The following is a 16,250-nucleotide window of genomic DNA, read 5'->3' on the forward strand; positions in this document are numbered from 1 at the left end:
TTGTGTTATAGGGGTGGTCCTTACTTGCCCGACACCTGGCTCTGGGATTGATTAAGGCAGAGGGATATTGTCCTGGGGAACGAGGGTCAGGCATAGGCCCTGGATTGATCAGTTTTCCCGTGAGAGGCAGCCAAATGGCTTTTTAAGATGTGGAAACATGGTAACGTCTACAAAACATTTTAAATGTCATTCGGACATGCACTAGTCACTGACAGTAAGAATGGCATTACCTTGACTTGCTTCAGTGAATGACTCTGCAGTGACATGGACATGGGGGCGTCAACCCCATTGTCCACTGCACAAAACAGGGCGCTCATGTGAGAAAATGTGTTGTGGGGTATGTGTGCATATATGAAGGAGAGTTCATTTCTACAGTCAGGCTGACAACAGTAAAAACACTCGGTCACATGTGGTAACACAGAAACGGATGAGGGTGGGGAGAGCTAACATCTGGTTCACATGTCGTTTAACGTGTCTGATGGCAGCAGGCCAAAAAGCTTAACCACTGAAAGTACAAAAATTCAACATCCCTAGGCCTATGTTTACTCGTCCCTTGAAAATGCTTGGTCGAGTATTAGCCAGGTTGTATTCCAGGAGTGACCAACCGTCCTCCATCAGACTGACAAATTCTATCTGTAGCTTTTTTGTTAAAGATTTTATTTATTTATGCTTTTAGAGAGGGGAAGGGAGGGAGAAAGAGAGGGAGAGAAACACCATTGTGTGGTTGCCTCTCGCACAACCCTACTGGGGACCTGGCCCACGACCCAGGCATGTGCTCTCACTGGAAATTGAACCTGAGACCCTTTGGTTCGCAGGCCGGTGCTCAATCCACTGAGCCACACCAGCCAGGGCTGTCTGTAGCTTTTATAATACCTTTAGTCAAAACTAGATGTTTTACAGATGGGGGAAGTAGTCTTATTCCTGAAAATAACTTTAGATATCTCTGCTCTGATATTGTAGCATAACCTTAGAGAGCAACCTAACTCCCCTTGTTTCTGAATTCTGGGTTATGACGTCCCCCCTTGTCCCCCTATGTCAACAGCACATCTGCCTCTTGGCCATTACTCTCTGGCTTCCACATTTATAAAATACTAGTAATAGGAATCTTTTCCCTTAACCACACTACTCTAGATCTGAAACATCATCGGGGCTGGATGACATTGTAACATTGCACAGATTGTGGGAATATTGTAACCTTGTAAGGTATTGCTAAAAAAAGGGAAGTTTTGCCACCTACCAATTAGTAGTTTAAAGATAGCTGATCTTCACAAGGCGAGTAAACCGAGGGCTTAACACACTTGCTCAAACTTCACTGCTGGGTAGTGATGGAATTAGTTTTCTTTCTTGTTTTTATTGTTAACACTATTACAGATGTCCACATCTTCCCCCCTTTGGGCCCCTCTACACAGCCCACAGCCCCCTTGGCCTTCCCCACATTGTTGTCTGTGTCCCTGGGATGCTCACATATGCACATGTGTTCTTTAGCGAATCCCTTCCAGTCCCCCCTACTCACCCTCCCTCTGACATCTGTCAGTCTGTTCCATGCACCCGTGCCTCTACTTATTTTGTCCGTCAGCTAATTTTCTTCAGTGGATTCCACATATGAGTGGGATCATATGGCATTTGGAATTAGTTTTCAGTTCTGAGTCTGTTGGGCTTTATGCCATGATGTGTTTTATTGAAACCCATCAAAACTACTTGCCTTGTAATGGGAGTTGGTACCTTTTGACTTCCAGTTCTAAGATAAATAAGTGCTGGGAATGTAACGCACAACATGATGACTGTAGTTAACACTGCTGCATGGTACATTTGAAAGTGGCTAAGAATGTAACTCTTAAAAGTTCTCATCACAAGGAAAAAAGCAGTGACTGTAAGAGGTGATGGATGCTAACTCAACTTACCCGTAGTAATCATTTTGCAATATGTGTCTGTTAAGTCATTATTCTGTACACCCTACACTTATACCATGTTTATGTCAACTACATCTTAACATAACTGGAAAAAACACTTGCCTTTTCCCTGCTGGCTTCTAGATTCTTCAGATCTACTAAATGATCACTGCTATGCTCAGGAAGTTAAGACACTTGACCAAGGGACAATTTCCAAAGGGATATTGCTGGAAGCCTCTTTGTGTTTTCTTGGTTCCTTCCAGCAGCTGGACCCTAAAAATGAAAGCTTTTCCTGGCTGTAAGTGGTGCGAGGCTCAGAAGCAAGACTGTCACGCCCCAGTTCCCAGGCATCGGCTGTCTGGGGGGAGCAGTCACTCTAAGGGTTTGCCCCTGTATCAAAGACAGGGGAACTTCATCTTCCTTGCGTTGAAAACTAATTTATGCATTTGTCCTCTCTGGAAAGGGCCTCCAAAGTTGATCCTGACAACTTCTTGATTCAGAGGATAAGTCCTGACAGTAGACCTCAGGCCCGATGGTTTCAGCACATCTCTTCTGAGGTCTTCTCCAAAGCTGGGGTTCTGATAGTGACTGAGGCAGACAAAAGTCATTCTGGAAAAATACTCTGGGACAATTCATTGTCTTTGTCCAAACTTATCACTCCTACTCTTTGGAAGGGAAAGGAATTGTCTTACTTTGGGCTGAAGTAAGGGAGCTGGCACTGCATGAAGAGGAAGCAAGACCCACACAATCTGCAGCTGAGAAGGATGGAGAATGTCACGTAGCCTGTCACTCACTGCACACAGGCCCCACTGTACTTGGTGTGTGGGCTTCATTCTGATACTACCCGTAATAACAATATCCAAAGGTCATGTATGGTGGAATCTTGTCTACTACTTTCAGTAGCTTCCCTGTGCGTACCTACACATGTATGTGTGCTTTCCTACTTGTCAAAATTTGTCCTATAAAGTACATTCTCGTTTGTATATTGATTCTGTCACTTGAAATGATGAGAGTTCCCAAATGCTTTAAACTTTAATATTTACAAGTTAAAAGGGATTAAATAATACCCTGGAATTTCAGCAAGGAAATACAGAACAGTATTTATCTAACTGCAGATAAGGAAAGGCTTTCTAAGCACAGATGCAAAAACCGATATTTGGAAAATCTGATCCGGCTTCTTAAAAATGAACATATTGGCCCTGGCTGGCGGCGTGGCTCAGTGGATTGAGCATGGGCTGTGAACCAAAGGGTCGCTGGTTCCATTCCCATTCCCGGCACAGGCCTTGGTTGCAGGCCAGGTCTCCAGTAGGGGGGGAGCTCAAGAGGCAACCACACATTGATGTGTGTTTCTCTCCTTCTCTTTCTCCTTCCCTTCCCCTCTCTCTAAAACTAAATACATGAAATCTTTCAAAAAATGAACATGTTTACAGACAAGAACTCCATAAAAAGTAAATGGCAATTGAAAGTTGTTGAAAGATGCTTGTAGCAATCCACGAGGAGAAAACATATGTAAACCTTTCAGAAGTCTGCAAAGACTATAAAGATGTAGCTTACTGGAAATTTTTTAAATCTCTCCCCGCACTTCTAGTAATCAAAGACAGATAAAATGAGATACCACTGTGCACCTTTTAAATTGCTACAAGTTGTGGGTAAATGATTATATGCAGTACTGCGGACACCGCATTCCCTCATACGCTGGTACTGGGAGTGTGTGAATGTGTTGCAATACTTAACCCTCGGATCCAAAAGACTTTGGTTCTGTCATTTCCCTCCTAGGGAAACATTCTCAGGGAAAACCTGCGGCTGGGGCTCAGGCAAGGGGCCAGGCTCCAAGGGGGACTGAAGGCAGGGGGCGGGGCCAAAGGGGTTGAGGGGCGGGGCGAACGATGAAGAATGCCGGGCCTCCTCTGTGACGTGTGGGACTGTGTCATAGGGTCCCAGTGAGAACAGGGCCTAGGCGGAGGTGTCAGGACCCAGCAACGCCATGGCAACTAAGTCTCTTCAACAGTCTTCTTGGGGGCTCTAAGAGTCTTCATCTATGGGGTCCGTGGGCAGTCGGATCCTGACATGGAGAGAATCAGCCCTAGCTGATCCGCATCAGTCAGAAGCCCAAGCAGGCCCCAGCTATGTCACTGGCCACCGTAAACGCAAGCGGAGCAGGCCGTCCACGGGGCCAGAGTCTGAGGACAGCCCCAGGTCTCTAGATCTGGACCAGGAGCTACGGCACGCCGTCACACCAAACCATGGTAAGAAAGTTAAGATCGCATCTGAATGTGCTTACCAAACTTTATTTTTGAGTGGGGAAACCAGTGACATTAAAATCCGTGCTCTGGGGAAAGTATGGCGCTTACACAAAAAGTTTTTATGTCAGTCGGGCTACTTTGCTATGAGGTTTGGAGGTTCTTGGGAAGGCTCTCACGACGATATTATTGAGCTGCAGATTAATGACCAGAATATAGATGCGGAATCCCTACACTTTGTACTAGGCTCGTTGTACAGGGACCAATATGTCATAAGGGAGCCCCTGCAAGTTCTAGGAGTTTTGGCAACAGCACACCTGCTTCAAGTAGAGGACTTAATTCGGCAATGTGAGCAGACCATGGAGGACACAATTGACGCGAAAACTGTGTGTGGCTATTACGCAGCAGCAGAAACCTATGGTTTGGATTCTGTGAAGACGGGGTGCTTTGAATGGCTTCTCCACAATTTGATGACACATCCAAGTGTTGAGCTTTACAAAGGACTCAGAATAGATCTCATGAATCTGCTCGTTTCTTCTTCTAATTTATTAGTAATGCAAAAGGAAATAGATGTGTACACCACACTTAAAGAGTGGATGTTCCTTCGTCTTAACCCAGCTTGGAAGGGATCCATAAGAGAGCTCGTAGTTCATGCGAACAACTGGTTTTCCAGGCACAGAGAATGTTCTGGCTGCATCGCCTTCCTTGAAACCAAACGAGGCAGAGCATTTCAGTCGGTTTTTAAAAACTTGAGGTTCCAGCATATCATCTGTGACCTGGCCTCCACAAGAGTTATTGAGCGAGATGCTGTGATACCTTCAGAATGGTTATCACATGTGTATAAACAGCAATGGTTTGCCTTGCTTAGAGCACAACAGTGCAGGGAAATTGGGCCCCGATACATCAATGGACAAGAACTTGAAGAATATAGCATGCGATGCGGTAAAATGATTGTCAGGGATGGAAAGTACTCCTGGAAGTGGTCAGGCTTCAATTTTGGCTTTCCTTTACATGTCATCTTCACCAGCCATTACGTCCTTTTCAAGCAAAATACTCTCCCTCAGCCATGTGACGCCCCAGATTGTTCACGATCTCTAAGAAATGTTGCATTCCGACTAACTTTGGTACATTTCAATTCCAGTGGAAAGATAAGTTTCCACAAAACAACTGGATATAAAATCCTTACCTTTCAAAAGGACGAAGAACAAGTGGTAATGAAGCTGGATAGCAGAGCTCTGAGATTCCCTTTATACATATTCTGTAACTTCCTGTTTATATCCTTAGAAAACCCATGAAACTGGTCTTGCCAATTAGGATATATTAGCATTTTGAAAACTTCTGACGATTCACGTCATTTAGTGGCCCTCCTCTTAAACACAATAAAGATGACGAGTAACAAGAAATGAAATCTTTCAAAATGTAAAAACTATCATAAATGACTATCTTCGTTTTGTTTCTATGGACTTAAGAATAAAACATTTCACTTCAAGAAAATACCTGTAAAACCAACTAGCGATTGCTGTTGGCATTTCTTGGTTTTCATTTGTCATCAACAGACAGCTCCAAACAGAAATGAGACTACATGTCAAAGGAATCAAAATAAGCTAACTGGTTAGATAAATTTTACGCTAACACTGAGACAAAATAAAGAATTCTCTTCCTTGCCAAAATTGTTGTGCAAATGTGGCTTTGACTGCGGCAATATTACACGAGAAGAGTCAATCACGCACAGTTTTAAATAGCCAGACCATCTCAGGTTTTATAACATTACGTACTTGCTGTATAATGTAGTGCTGTTTTACAACTAATTTGCCACATGGCCCATTTACCCTAGGGTTTGGAGACCTTGTATTGTTGACTATTGATCTGGAAAAAAACTGTGTGTATCTTCCACACTTAAAGAGTGCAAAAATGGATTAAAGAATATATATACATATTATATCATTATATAGTATCGATAGTATGTATTATTATATGGTATATCAACATGTACATCAGAAAATGTGAATTATAAAATATATATAATTATAATTATATCACAACACATATAAATACATCATAGGGTTAGATGCAGTTTTATAGACGATATATGAATACATGTAAATAAATGTTTGTATTACTTGCAAAGACCAAAGGAAAATAAATTTTTAAATGGCTGAATAGGCACTGCAAACTAAAATCTAGTTCCATAAAAATGAGTTATTCCTACGGATACCCAGATATGAATAATTTCAAAGTATCTTTCTGTTTTATTTGTACTTATATTTGGTTTACTTTTCATTTTGCCAGAGTTCGTTGTGCTTGACTGCAGAGGATTTAAGGTGGCATTTATTTCAAAATAGAAAACCAATAGGATAAACAACATTATCCTTTTAAAATTATGTCTTCCAAACAGTCCCCGATGTAGGAAGAGAGGGTCGATCTATCCAGTAACTGGTAAAACTTTCAAAGATTTTAGAGCATCTTCAATGCTGCGTATGTTGGTTTCGATGATTGTCTCTTTCTAGGAACATGTATTTCAATTATATCACGTACTAACTGAGCACCAAGCATGCAGTCAAGAGCAATTTATTTTAATGCGCTTACCACAGCCATTTTTCCATCTTTATTTTCAAGGCCCTCGTGTTCTCAAAAACTGTAAGGATTTCACAATAACTTACATCATGATTATTTTTTAAAGATTTTATTTATTTATTTTTAGAGAGAAGGGAAAGGAGGGAGAAACAGAGGGAAAGAAACATCAATGTGCGGTCGCCTCTCGTGCATCCCACACTGAGGACCTGGTCAGCAACACAGGCGGGTGCCCTGACTGGGAATCGAACCAGGGACCCTTTGGTTCGCAGGCCAGCACTCAATCCACTGAGCCACACCAGCCAGGGCTGCATCAAGAATATTAATGACATATATTTGAAATGTGTTTGGATTGAAAAGGTAAATTTTACCTAACTTGTCTTCTTTTTCCATTTCTTTTTCAATTGTTTCTCTACTCCAGAGATTAAGGAGATGGTGTGGAACCTGCAAAATTTTGAGATATACGTATTTTACAGTCTCTCTAGGCAAGTGAGTGCATCTGTCAGTCGATATCTCCTGAGGTTGAGGATTAACTTTTGGCATGCACAGAGTTCAATCTGTCCAGAAAACCAATCATGAGAAGTGGAACACTAATTACGAGTTCACTTATAGGGAACTGAACAAGAGTCCATTGAAGGCTCAGATGGAAACCAAGAGGGCTGAGATATGACCTAAATTATTTACAGGCTTACTGATGTTTTGGTTTCAGCAGAGTTCATAAAGCAATGATCCTGAGTTATTCTGGAAAAATAAGAGGCATGCCAATGATGTATTTCTAATGCTATTGTTAACTCCTTTGTTCATGTGTAAAAGTAAGTCGAAACTTTAGGAATGAGTGGCAGTAGTATCTATTAAACAAACAGGCAGTTGATGGGAGGGTGCCACAGATTATTGGGAAACCATGGGCAATTCTACTTCTTTTTTTTTTTAAGATTTTATTTATTTATTTATTTATTTATTTATTTATTTATTTATTGAATCTTTATGGGTACTTTATTCAGATGGCCATCAATCTGAGAAGATGTTGGGTTATGTTCCCTAACAGACTGTCTTACATTCCATTTCAAATGGACCTTTCTTATACGGAGCAGAAAAGTATAGGTAAGGAGTTTGGAATTCAGGGAGAAGGTTAATCACATAAAAAGCTGCAGAATTCTTTCATCTGTTGACATGTGATTCCTTATCTGTGTACTGGGCTGTGGTATTTCTCTGTGTCCTGGGAGGTGGTCTTCTATGTGTCCTAGGTGGTGGATGTCTCATACAATGACTCAGATACCATCTTGACTGCTTGCAGTCCTCCTGGGGCACAAGGTAGAACTGCTTGTGGTCTCCTGGAGTCAGGGTGGGTCATACCCTTCAGTTCCTGGAACACTAGTGTTTTATATACAATAACTACTAAGTGTATGGGCTATTACCTCAAACTAATATTTTTCAACTTTTGTGTCTCCCATCAGTTCCATTCCTGGTCAGGGCACAGGGCTGGGTTGTGGGCCAGGTCCTCAGTTGGGGGCGTGCAGCTGATCAATGTTTCTCTCACACACGGATGCTTCTCTTTCTCTTCCAAGAAAACCACTGATCCACGTGTCAAAAGATGAAAGCAGTGGACATGCTTAAAATAAGTACCCTAAGGCAGGTATAAGAAGTATTTAGGGTGACAGGTAGTCCTTGGCAATGGAGAGCAATCTCCACAGTCACCTCCGACAGTCACCTCCAGGCACTGAGGCACTGAAGAAACCTAGCTTCAGTGTTGCCAGGTTCAGAATTGTGAACAAAAAGGGGCCACATACTAAACCTGACAAGCTCAGGGAGGCCTGCATGGCCACCTTACAAACTCGGAGAACAAAGTAACCACATAGCATCATCTGAAATGGAAGTTTTTAACTAAAAGCAGTTCATGGTGGGTAGTCATGTCCTAGGCCAGAATCTTCCTCGACAAAAGTCAATCTTTACCTTAATTTTGAGTCTGTCTATTGTCTTTTTGCATCTGTGATAACATACGCTTTGGAATGTCAAAGTGTAACAAAACGTCGGGCTATGCAGCTCTGAAACAGATTTGGGGCTCTTCTGCCCATCGCTGAAAACGTAACTCCCAATGCCTGAGTTAGGTGAAAAGGAAATGAATTGTTTATTTAAAAGTTATACAGATTTCACCCTGGCTGGTGGGGCTCCGTGGATTGAGCACCGGCCTGCGAACCGAAGAGTCGTCAGTTCCATTCCCCATCAGGACACATGCCTGGGTTGCAGGCCCAGCCCCCAGTAGGGGGCGTGTGAGAGCAACCACACACTGGTGTTTCTCTCCTTCTCTTTCTCCCTCCCTTCCCTTCTCTAAAAATAAACACAGATTTTATTTATTTATTTTTAGAGAGAGGGTAAGGGAGAAAGACAGGGAGAGAAACATCAATGTGTGGTTGCCTCTTGCGTGCCCCCAACTGGGGACCTGGTCCGCAACCCAAGCATGTGCCCTGAATGGGAATCAAACTAGTGACCCTTCAGTTTACGAGCAGGTGCTCAATCCACTGAACCACACCAGCCAGGGCTGCGATTTTTTTTCTTTTTCTTTTTCTTTTTTTTTTTACTGTTCTTCAAGTACAGTTGTCTCCATTTTCGCCCCGCCTCTTTCCCACGCCCCACCCACCCCCACCTCCCACGCTCAAAGGTTCGCCCCACCACTTTCCCACCCCCCTTTGGCGTTGTCCATGGGTCCTTTATACATGTTCCTTGATGAACCTTTCCCTTCTTTCCCCCGTCATCTCCCTCACCCTTCCATTCTGGTTACTGTCAGTTTGTTCTTTTATTTCAATGTTTCTGGTTGTATTTTGCTCGCTTGTTTGTTTTGTTGATTAGGTTCCACTTATAGGTGACATCACAGGGTATCTGTCTTTCACCACCTGGCTTATTTCACGTAGCATAATGCTCTCCAGTTCCATCCATGCTGTCCCGAAGGGTAGGAGCGCCTTCTTTCTTTCTGCCGCGTAGTACTCCATTGTGTAAATGTACCACAGTATTTTGATCCACTCATTCACTGATGGGCACTTAGGTCGCTTCCAACACTTGGCTATTGTCAATTGTGCTGCTATGAACATTGGGGCGCGTAGGTTCTTTTGAACTTCTGTTTTGGGATTCTTAGGGTATACTCCCAGCAGTGCAATTGCCAGGTCAAGAAGCAGTCCCATTTTGACTTTTTAAGGAATTTCCATACTGTTTTCCACAGTGGCTGCACCAGTCTGCATTCTGACCAAGAATGTACCAGGGCTCCTTTTGCTCCAAACCTCCCCACTACTTGTTGTTTGTTCATTGGTTTATGATGGCCATTCTTACCAGTGTGAAGTGGTATCTCATTGTGGTTTTAATTCACATCTCTCTGATGGCTAGTGAGGCTGAGCATCCTTTCATATGACTCTGGGTCCTCTGTATGTCCTCCTTGGAGAAGTTCTGTTCAGGTCATTTGCCCATTTTTTAGTTGGATTGGGGGTCTTCCTGGAGTGGAGGCCTGTGAGTTCTTTATATATTTTGGAGATCAAACTCTGAGGTATCATTTGCAAATACATCTTGCCATACAATGGGTTCCTTTTCATTTTGCTGATGTTTTCTTTAGCCATGCAGAAACTTTTTATTTTGAAGAAGTCCCATTTGTTTATTCTTTCCTTTTTGTCCCTTGCTCTAGGGGACATATTGGTGAAAATATTGCTGCATGGAATATCTGAGATTTTCCTGCCTATGTTCTCCTCTAGGACTTTTATGGTGATTGAATTTCCTTTTTCTTTTCTTTTTTTTTTTTTTTTTTTGCTTATAGCTGTCCAGATCTCCCAACATGATTCATTGTAGAGGCTATTTTCACTCTATTTTATGCTCCTGCCCCCTTTGTCAAATATTAATTGACCATAGAGACATGGGTATATTTCTGGACTCTCTATTTTGTTCCACGGATATGTGTGTCTGTTCTTATGACAGTACCAAAGTGTTTTGATTACAGTGGCCTTGTAATATAGTTTGATATCAGATATTGTGATCCCTCATACTTTGTTCTTCTTTCTCAAAACTGCTGTGGGTTGTAGGGAACCGTTTCGTGTGTCGAGGAAATGTAGCTCAGCCCTCACGTGGAAAACCAATGGGGTGCAAGTCGGCACACAGGACCACGCCTGCAGATAGGTTTTCCTGTGGGGAATCAGGCCTGAATTGTACCTAGACTGCTATGAGACTTGGTTTTGCTAACACTCCCTCACCCTGAATTGAGGCAGCAAGGGCTTACTGCAACTTCCTGAAGTCTGAGCTAAACCTCCCAAGTATGGAGTGTGTCCAGTTCAACCACTTTTCCCCCTGATCTGCAACATCCTTCTCTTTGAAGTAATTAGCAACACTCTTTCCTTTGTTATCTGTAAAAGGTAGTCCCCTGCAGTGAACCTGTGCATAGTAAATGAGGACTACCCTCCATGTAATGTACTCAGAGAAGCAATAAAAGCTCGCCCAGGCAGGGATTGAGGGCTCTGGCCCTCCCGCCCTCTCTCTCTCAGAGAGCGGCTATGCCGCCCCTTTTTCTCCACAGGACTTCTGTAGTCCGTCTGTATTTGTTCTCTAGCAGCCACAATACACAGATCCAGCCGGCCAGGATCCGCCACATCGGGTATTCAGGGTTGTTTATGGTTCCATATCAATTTTTGAAGTGTTTGTTCTGTGTCTGTGAAATACGATATTGGTATTTCAACAAGGACTGCATTGAATCTATAAATTGCTTTGGGTACTATGGACATTTTGATGATGTTAATTCTTCCAGTCCATGAACACGGTATATGATTCCATTTATTTGTGTTTTCCTTAATTTCTTTGTTTTTTTTTTTATGAGTTCATTTATTTATTTATTACTCGAGAGAGGGGAAGGGAGGGAGAAAGAGAGGGAGAGGAACATCAGTGTATGGTTGCCGCTCGTGCACCCCCTACTGGGACCTGGCCCACAACCCAGGTATGTGCCCTGACTGGCAGTGGAACCCATGACCCTTTAGTTCACAGGATGGCACTCAATCCATTGAGCCACACCAGCCAGGGTGGAAACCTATGTAATCTTATTAACCAATGACACTCCAATAAATTTAATTTAAATATAAATAAAATTAAGAAATAAATAACATTACTTGCAAGAAAGATCTAATGGTGACAAATTCCCTCATTGTTTCCTTTGTCTGAGGGAAATGTATTTATTTCCCTTTCACTCTTGAAACACAATGTCATGAAGTACAGAATTCTTGATTGGTACTTTTGCTTCTCTATACGTGTTGAATATTTCATTCTACTCTTTTCTTGCTTGCTCAGTACTATGATCTGATTGCTTGGGCTCCCCACCCCAAAACTCTATGGTACAATTCTGAACCCCAAGGTAATCATAGTAGGAGGTGAGTCCTTGGAAGATGATTAGGTCATGAGGACGGAGCCTACGTGAATTGCATTAGGGGTTTTTTTGTTGTTGTTTGTTTGTTTAAAGAAAAGACTCTCCAGAGAGTCTCTTAACCCATTCTAGTATGTGACTGCAGATAGAATGAGAAGTCTGCCACCCAGAAGAGGGATCTCACCCCACCATGCTGGAACCCTGATCTCAGACTTCCAGCTTTCAGAGCTGTGATAAATAAATGGTTGTTTCTTTTGAACCACCTAGTCTGTGGTACGTTGTTATAGCAAAACAAATAGACTAAGACACTTTTTTTCTGATAAGAAGTCAGATGCCATTTTTATCTTTGTTTCTCCATATGCAAGGTATTTGTATTTTCCTCTGGCTTCTTTCAGAATATTTCATTTATCTTCGATTTCTGTAGTTCAAAATGATTTCCTTCAGAGAAATGTTGGCCAATTATCCTGCTTGACATTCTCTAGATTCTGAATCTGTGGTTTGGGATTCGACATTAATTTCGAGAAATTTTCAGTCACGAGTTTTTTCAAATATTTCTCTTGTTACTTGCTTTCTTCTGCTTTTGGTATCCCATGTCCACTTATGTTGCACCTTTTGAGGTAGACCCATAGTCTTTGAACAGTTTGTGCTTCTTTTTCAGTGTTTGTTCTCTCCAATTTGTTTGGTTTTCAGGTTTATGGAGATACTCGCATGCTCAGATATGTTCTCCTCTACCATGTTCAGCCTACTAATAAGCAAGTCAGAGGCATTCTTTATTTGTGTTACAATGTTTTTCATCTGTAGCATTTTTTCATTCTTTCCTAGAATTTCCATATCTGCTTGCATTGCCCATCTGTTCTTGCATGCTGTCAACTTTATCAAGTACAGCCCTTAGCTTCTAACCATAGTTGTTTTAAATTCCCAGTCCAATAATTCCAACATCCTGCCACGTCTGGTTCTGATGCTTGCTCGTGCCGTCTAAATTGTGTTTTTTGCCTTTTAGCTTGGCTAGCAGTTTTTCTTGATGGCAAGGCATGCCATACAAAGTAAAAGGAACTGCTATACATAGACCTTCTTTTTTAACATTTTTAAAAGATTTTATTTACTTATTTTTAGACAGAGGGGAAGGGAGGGAGAAAGAGAGAGAGAGGAACATCAATGTGTGGCTGCCTCTTACGGTCCCTGCACCGGGGAACCTGGCCTGCAACCGAAGCATGTACCCTGACTGGGAATGGAACCAGTGATCCTCTGCTTTGTAGTCTGGCGCTCAATCCACTGAGCCACTCCAGTCAGGTACATAGATCTTGACTAATGTAGTGGTGAGGCGTGAGAGTAGGGGAAGCATTCTATATCCCATGATTAGGTCTAAGTCTTTTAGCAATCTAATACCTATGGACAGTGAGCCTCACAGGTGTTTCTCAGTATTTTTCTCCCCTACCCCCACTCCCCGTACCTCCTTAGCTGGAACAGGATGGCTAGAGTAGGTTGGAAGTGGGCTAAGGTAGGTGTTTCCCTCCTCCCGTGTGGAAAGTTAAAGCTGACTGGAGTTGTGTATTTTCTTTCCCTCAGATTAGTTAAGGAATGATGAAACCCCAGCAGGTTAGGCCCTGATTAACTAACATCTCCTCAGACAGGTCTTATTAAGATGTAAATACTCCGGCATATTTCACAATAGATTCTCTTCCCTGCTGCTGGATGTATGAGGGATTTTTAAAATGATGTGTGCTATAAAAATCTAGTTGGGCTCCTGAACATAAAACTCACAAAAGTACGGGGGCCCCTATGACTGGGACCCCCTGAAGTTTTTAACTCTCAAAGTTGTCTACCCTGAATCTCCAGCAATTCTGCTTCCCTTGGGGGTTGCTATTGAGTATCTGCTCTGGTAAGCTGTGACTCCCAATATCTGCCTCTCTTTTCACACCTGGGGGCAGTGGTTTGCCCTGTGTCCTCCCTGCTCTTATAAAACCATCAAGAGTAGTTAATACTGCAGTCTATTCAGTTTTATGACTTGTTAGGATGGAGTGGCTTCTTCCAATATCTTTACTAGCAGAACCAGAAACCAGGAGTTTGAATTTCATTTTGAAGAGTCTTTTCCAGTAGGAACTAGTGCCGATACCTTACAGGGTTCTCTAGGAAGTTCTGAATGAGAGCTTAATATATGGTGCTATTTCTAGCAAAGCCAGGAGTCAACAGTCCAGGCATTACGGAGTGGAAATGGGAGTAGTAGCTCTCATTGTTAGCCCTAGGGGCTAATCAAGACAGTTTTGGCTTCCTGTCCTCATGACCTTACTGATGGCCTAGAAGTCTTTGTTTCCAATGGAGAAATACTTTCACCGGGAGAAAAAACAATGATTCTTTTGAAATAGAAACTAAGATTGTCACGATGCAAAACGTAAGAGTTCTGAAATCTTGCCTTTTGTGACGGCATGATGGATCTAGAGAGTATTATGCTAAGTGAAATAAGCTAGTCAGTGAAAGACAAATACCCACATGATCTCACTTATATGTGACATCTAATGAGCAAGATAAACTGATGATAAGATAGAAACAGAGGTGTGGATGCGTGGAACAGACTGACGGCTGTCAGGGCGGGGAGGGAAGACTGGAGGAAAGAAGTTGAAGGGATTACACAAAGAACACACATGCAGGACCCATGGAAATGGACAATGACCTGCTGATGGCCTGAGGGAGGGGGAGGCGGGGACTAGGTGGAGGTGGGTAAAGGGGAAGAAAGTGCCATAGCATAAATAATGAAATAGAATAAGAAAAAGACTGCTACAGTGCCACTTTGGGTTTCTCACCTCTAAATCAATAGGTCAAAAACAGAGTTACTCTGCTAGCTGATGTGATTACTCCTAACTACCCAGGAGAAATTGGACTGCTACCATACAGTGGTGGTAAGAAGTATGTGTGGAATACAGAAGAGCTTAGGGCCTGTCTTAGTATTACCATGACGTGTGACTAAATCGATAAAAGACAACAACCCAATCCATGCAGTACTACTGATGGCCTAAGATCTTTCAGAATAAAGGTTTAGGTCACCTCATTAAACAGTCACAATCAGGTGAGGTGCTTGCGGAGGTCAAAGTAACATGGAGAAGAGTGAAAGAAGGTAGTCATAAATACCAGGTAAAACCATGTGACCAGTTGCAGGAATTAGGACTGTAATTGTCGTGAGGATTTCTTCCTGATTTTGCTTTGAATGCGTTTGTGTAATTAAGCAAATACCATTGTTTTCACCTCTTATCCCCTCTTTATGTAACCTAAGGTGTACGGACTTTATATCATTTAATATTCTTAGTTTTAACATGACAGTATTTAAGTTATGGGACATTGAGGAGAGGAAATATCACGCAAGGACTTTTTATAACCTCTTCTAGAGAAATGGTAAGTGGTTGTATGCAGGTTAACTGTGTGATGATACATAGAAGTATGTCCTTATTATTGACTTTATTTTGAGTAGCCTCCAGCAATCATCAAAATACCATTTAAACGCTTCTGCCAGTTTGGGAACCTAACACTTTCTGCTTTAGGTAAGCAGATATCAACTTTATTCTCTGTCTCTGATTTCAGGGGGTGGTTTTCAAGGAAACGAGTTTTTCACATTTTTTAAAAATTATAGCTGACATGCAATATTAGACTACTTTCAAGTGTGCAATACAGTGATTAGACATGTATATAACTTACAAAGGGATCACCCCAAGTAGTCATAATTGCTTATGAAAATACAATTCTTTCACCCTAGGATCAGGGAGAAGATGAGGATGTTTAGTCTAACCAATTGTATTCATATTGCACTAGAGGATCCAGTGTGTGGACTACACAAAACAGAGAGAGCGAGGGTGGGGAGAAAGAATGGGAGAGGGAGAAGAATGGAGGGAGGAAGGCAAGAAAAGGAAGACAGAAATGGCATTCAAACTAGAAAGCAGGAAATAAAACTCCCTTTATTTACAGATAAAATGATCTTGTAAAGAGGAAACCTAAGGAAATCAATAAAGCTATCAAATAAATGAATAAACAAGTTAAGCAGTTTACCAAACACAAGATCAATATACAAAAATCTACTTTATGTTTATACATTTGCAATAAACAGACTTAAGTACTCAGAAATAAACTTTACAAAACAAGTGCTAAACTTATACCCTAAAAACTACACAAGATTGTTGACAGAATTAA

At 42.0% G+C, this 16,250-nt stretch overlaps 1 protein-coding gene across 1 annotated transcript; it reads left to right on the forward strand.

The window, feature by feature from the left end:
* The first annotated feature begins 3,848 nt into the window (after positions 1 to 3,848).
* On the forward strand, positions 3,849 to 5,868 carry LOC114505762 (germ cell-less protein-like 1). The gene has a single exon (XM_028523501.2). It carries the CDS (start codon positions 3,928 to 3,930, stop codon positions 5,422 to 5,424), a length of 1,497 nt encoding a protein of 498 aa, XP_028379302.1. The 5' UTR covers positions 3,849 to 3,927; the 3' UTR covers positions 5,425 to 5,868.
* The last annotated feature ends 10,382 nt before the right edge of the window (positions 5,869 to 16,250 follow it).

The sequence above is a fragment of the Phyllostomus discolor genome, chromosome X, assembly GCF_004126475.2.
Source record: "Phyllostomus discolor isolate MPI-MPIP mPhyDis1 chromosome X, mPhyDis1.pri.v3, whole genome shotgun sequence".
In the NCBI taxonomy this organism is placed as follows: domain Eukaryota; kingdom Metazoa; phylum Chordata; class Mammalia; order Chiroptera; family Phyllostomidae; genus Phyllostomus; species Phyllostomus discolor.

What these genes read in the sequence shown, in the direction of transcription:
- LOC114505762 (XM_028523501.2), top strand. Translation starts at nt 3,928, where the DNA reads ATGGGGTCCGTGGGCAGTCGGATCCTGACATGGAGAGAATCAGCCCTA.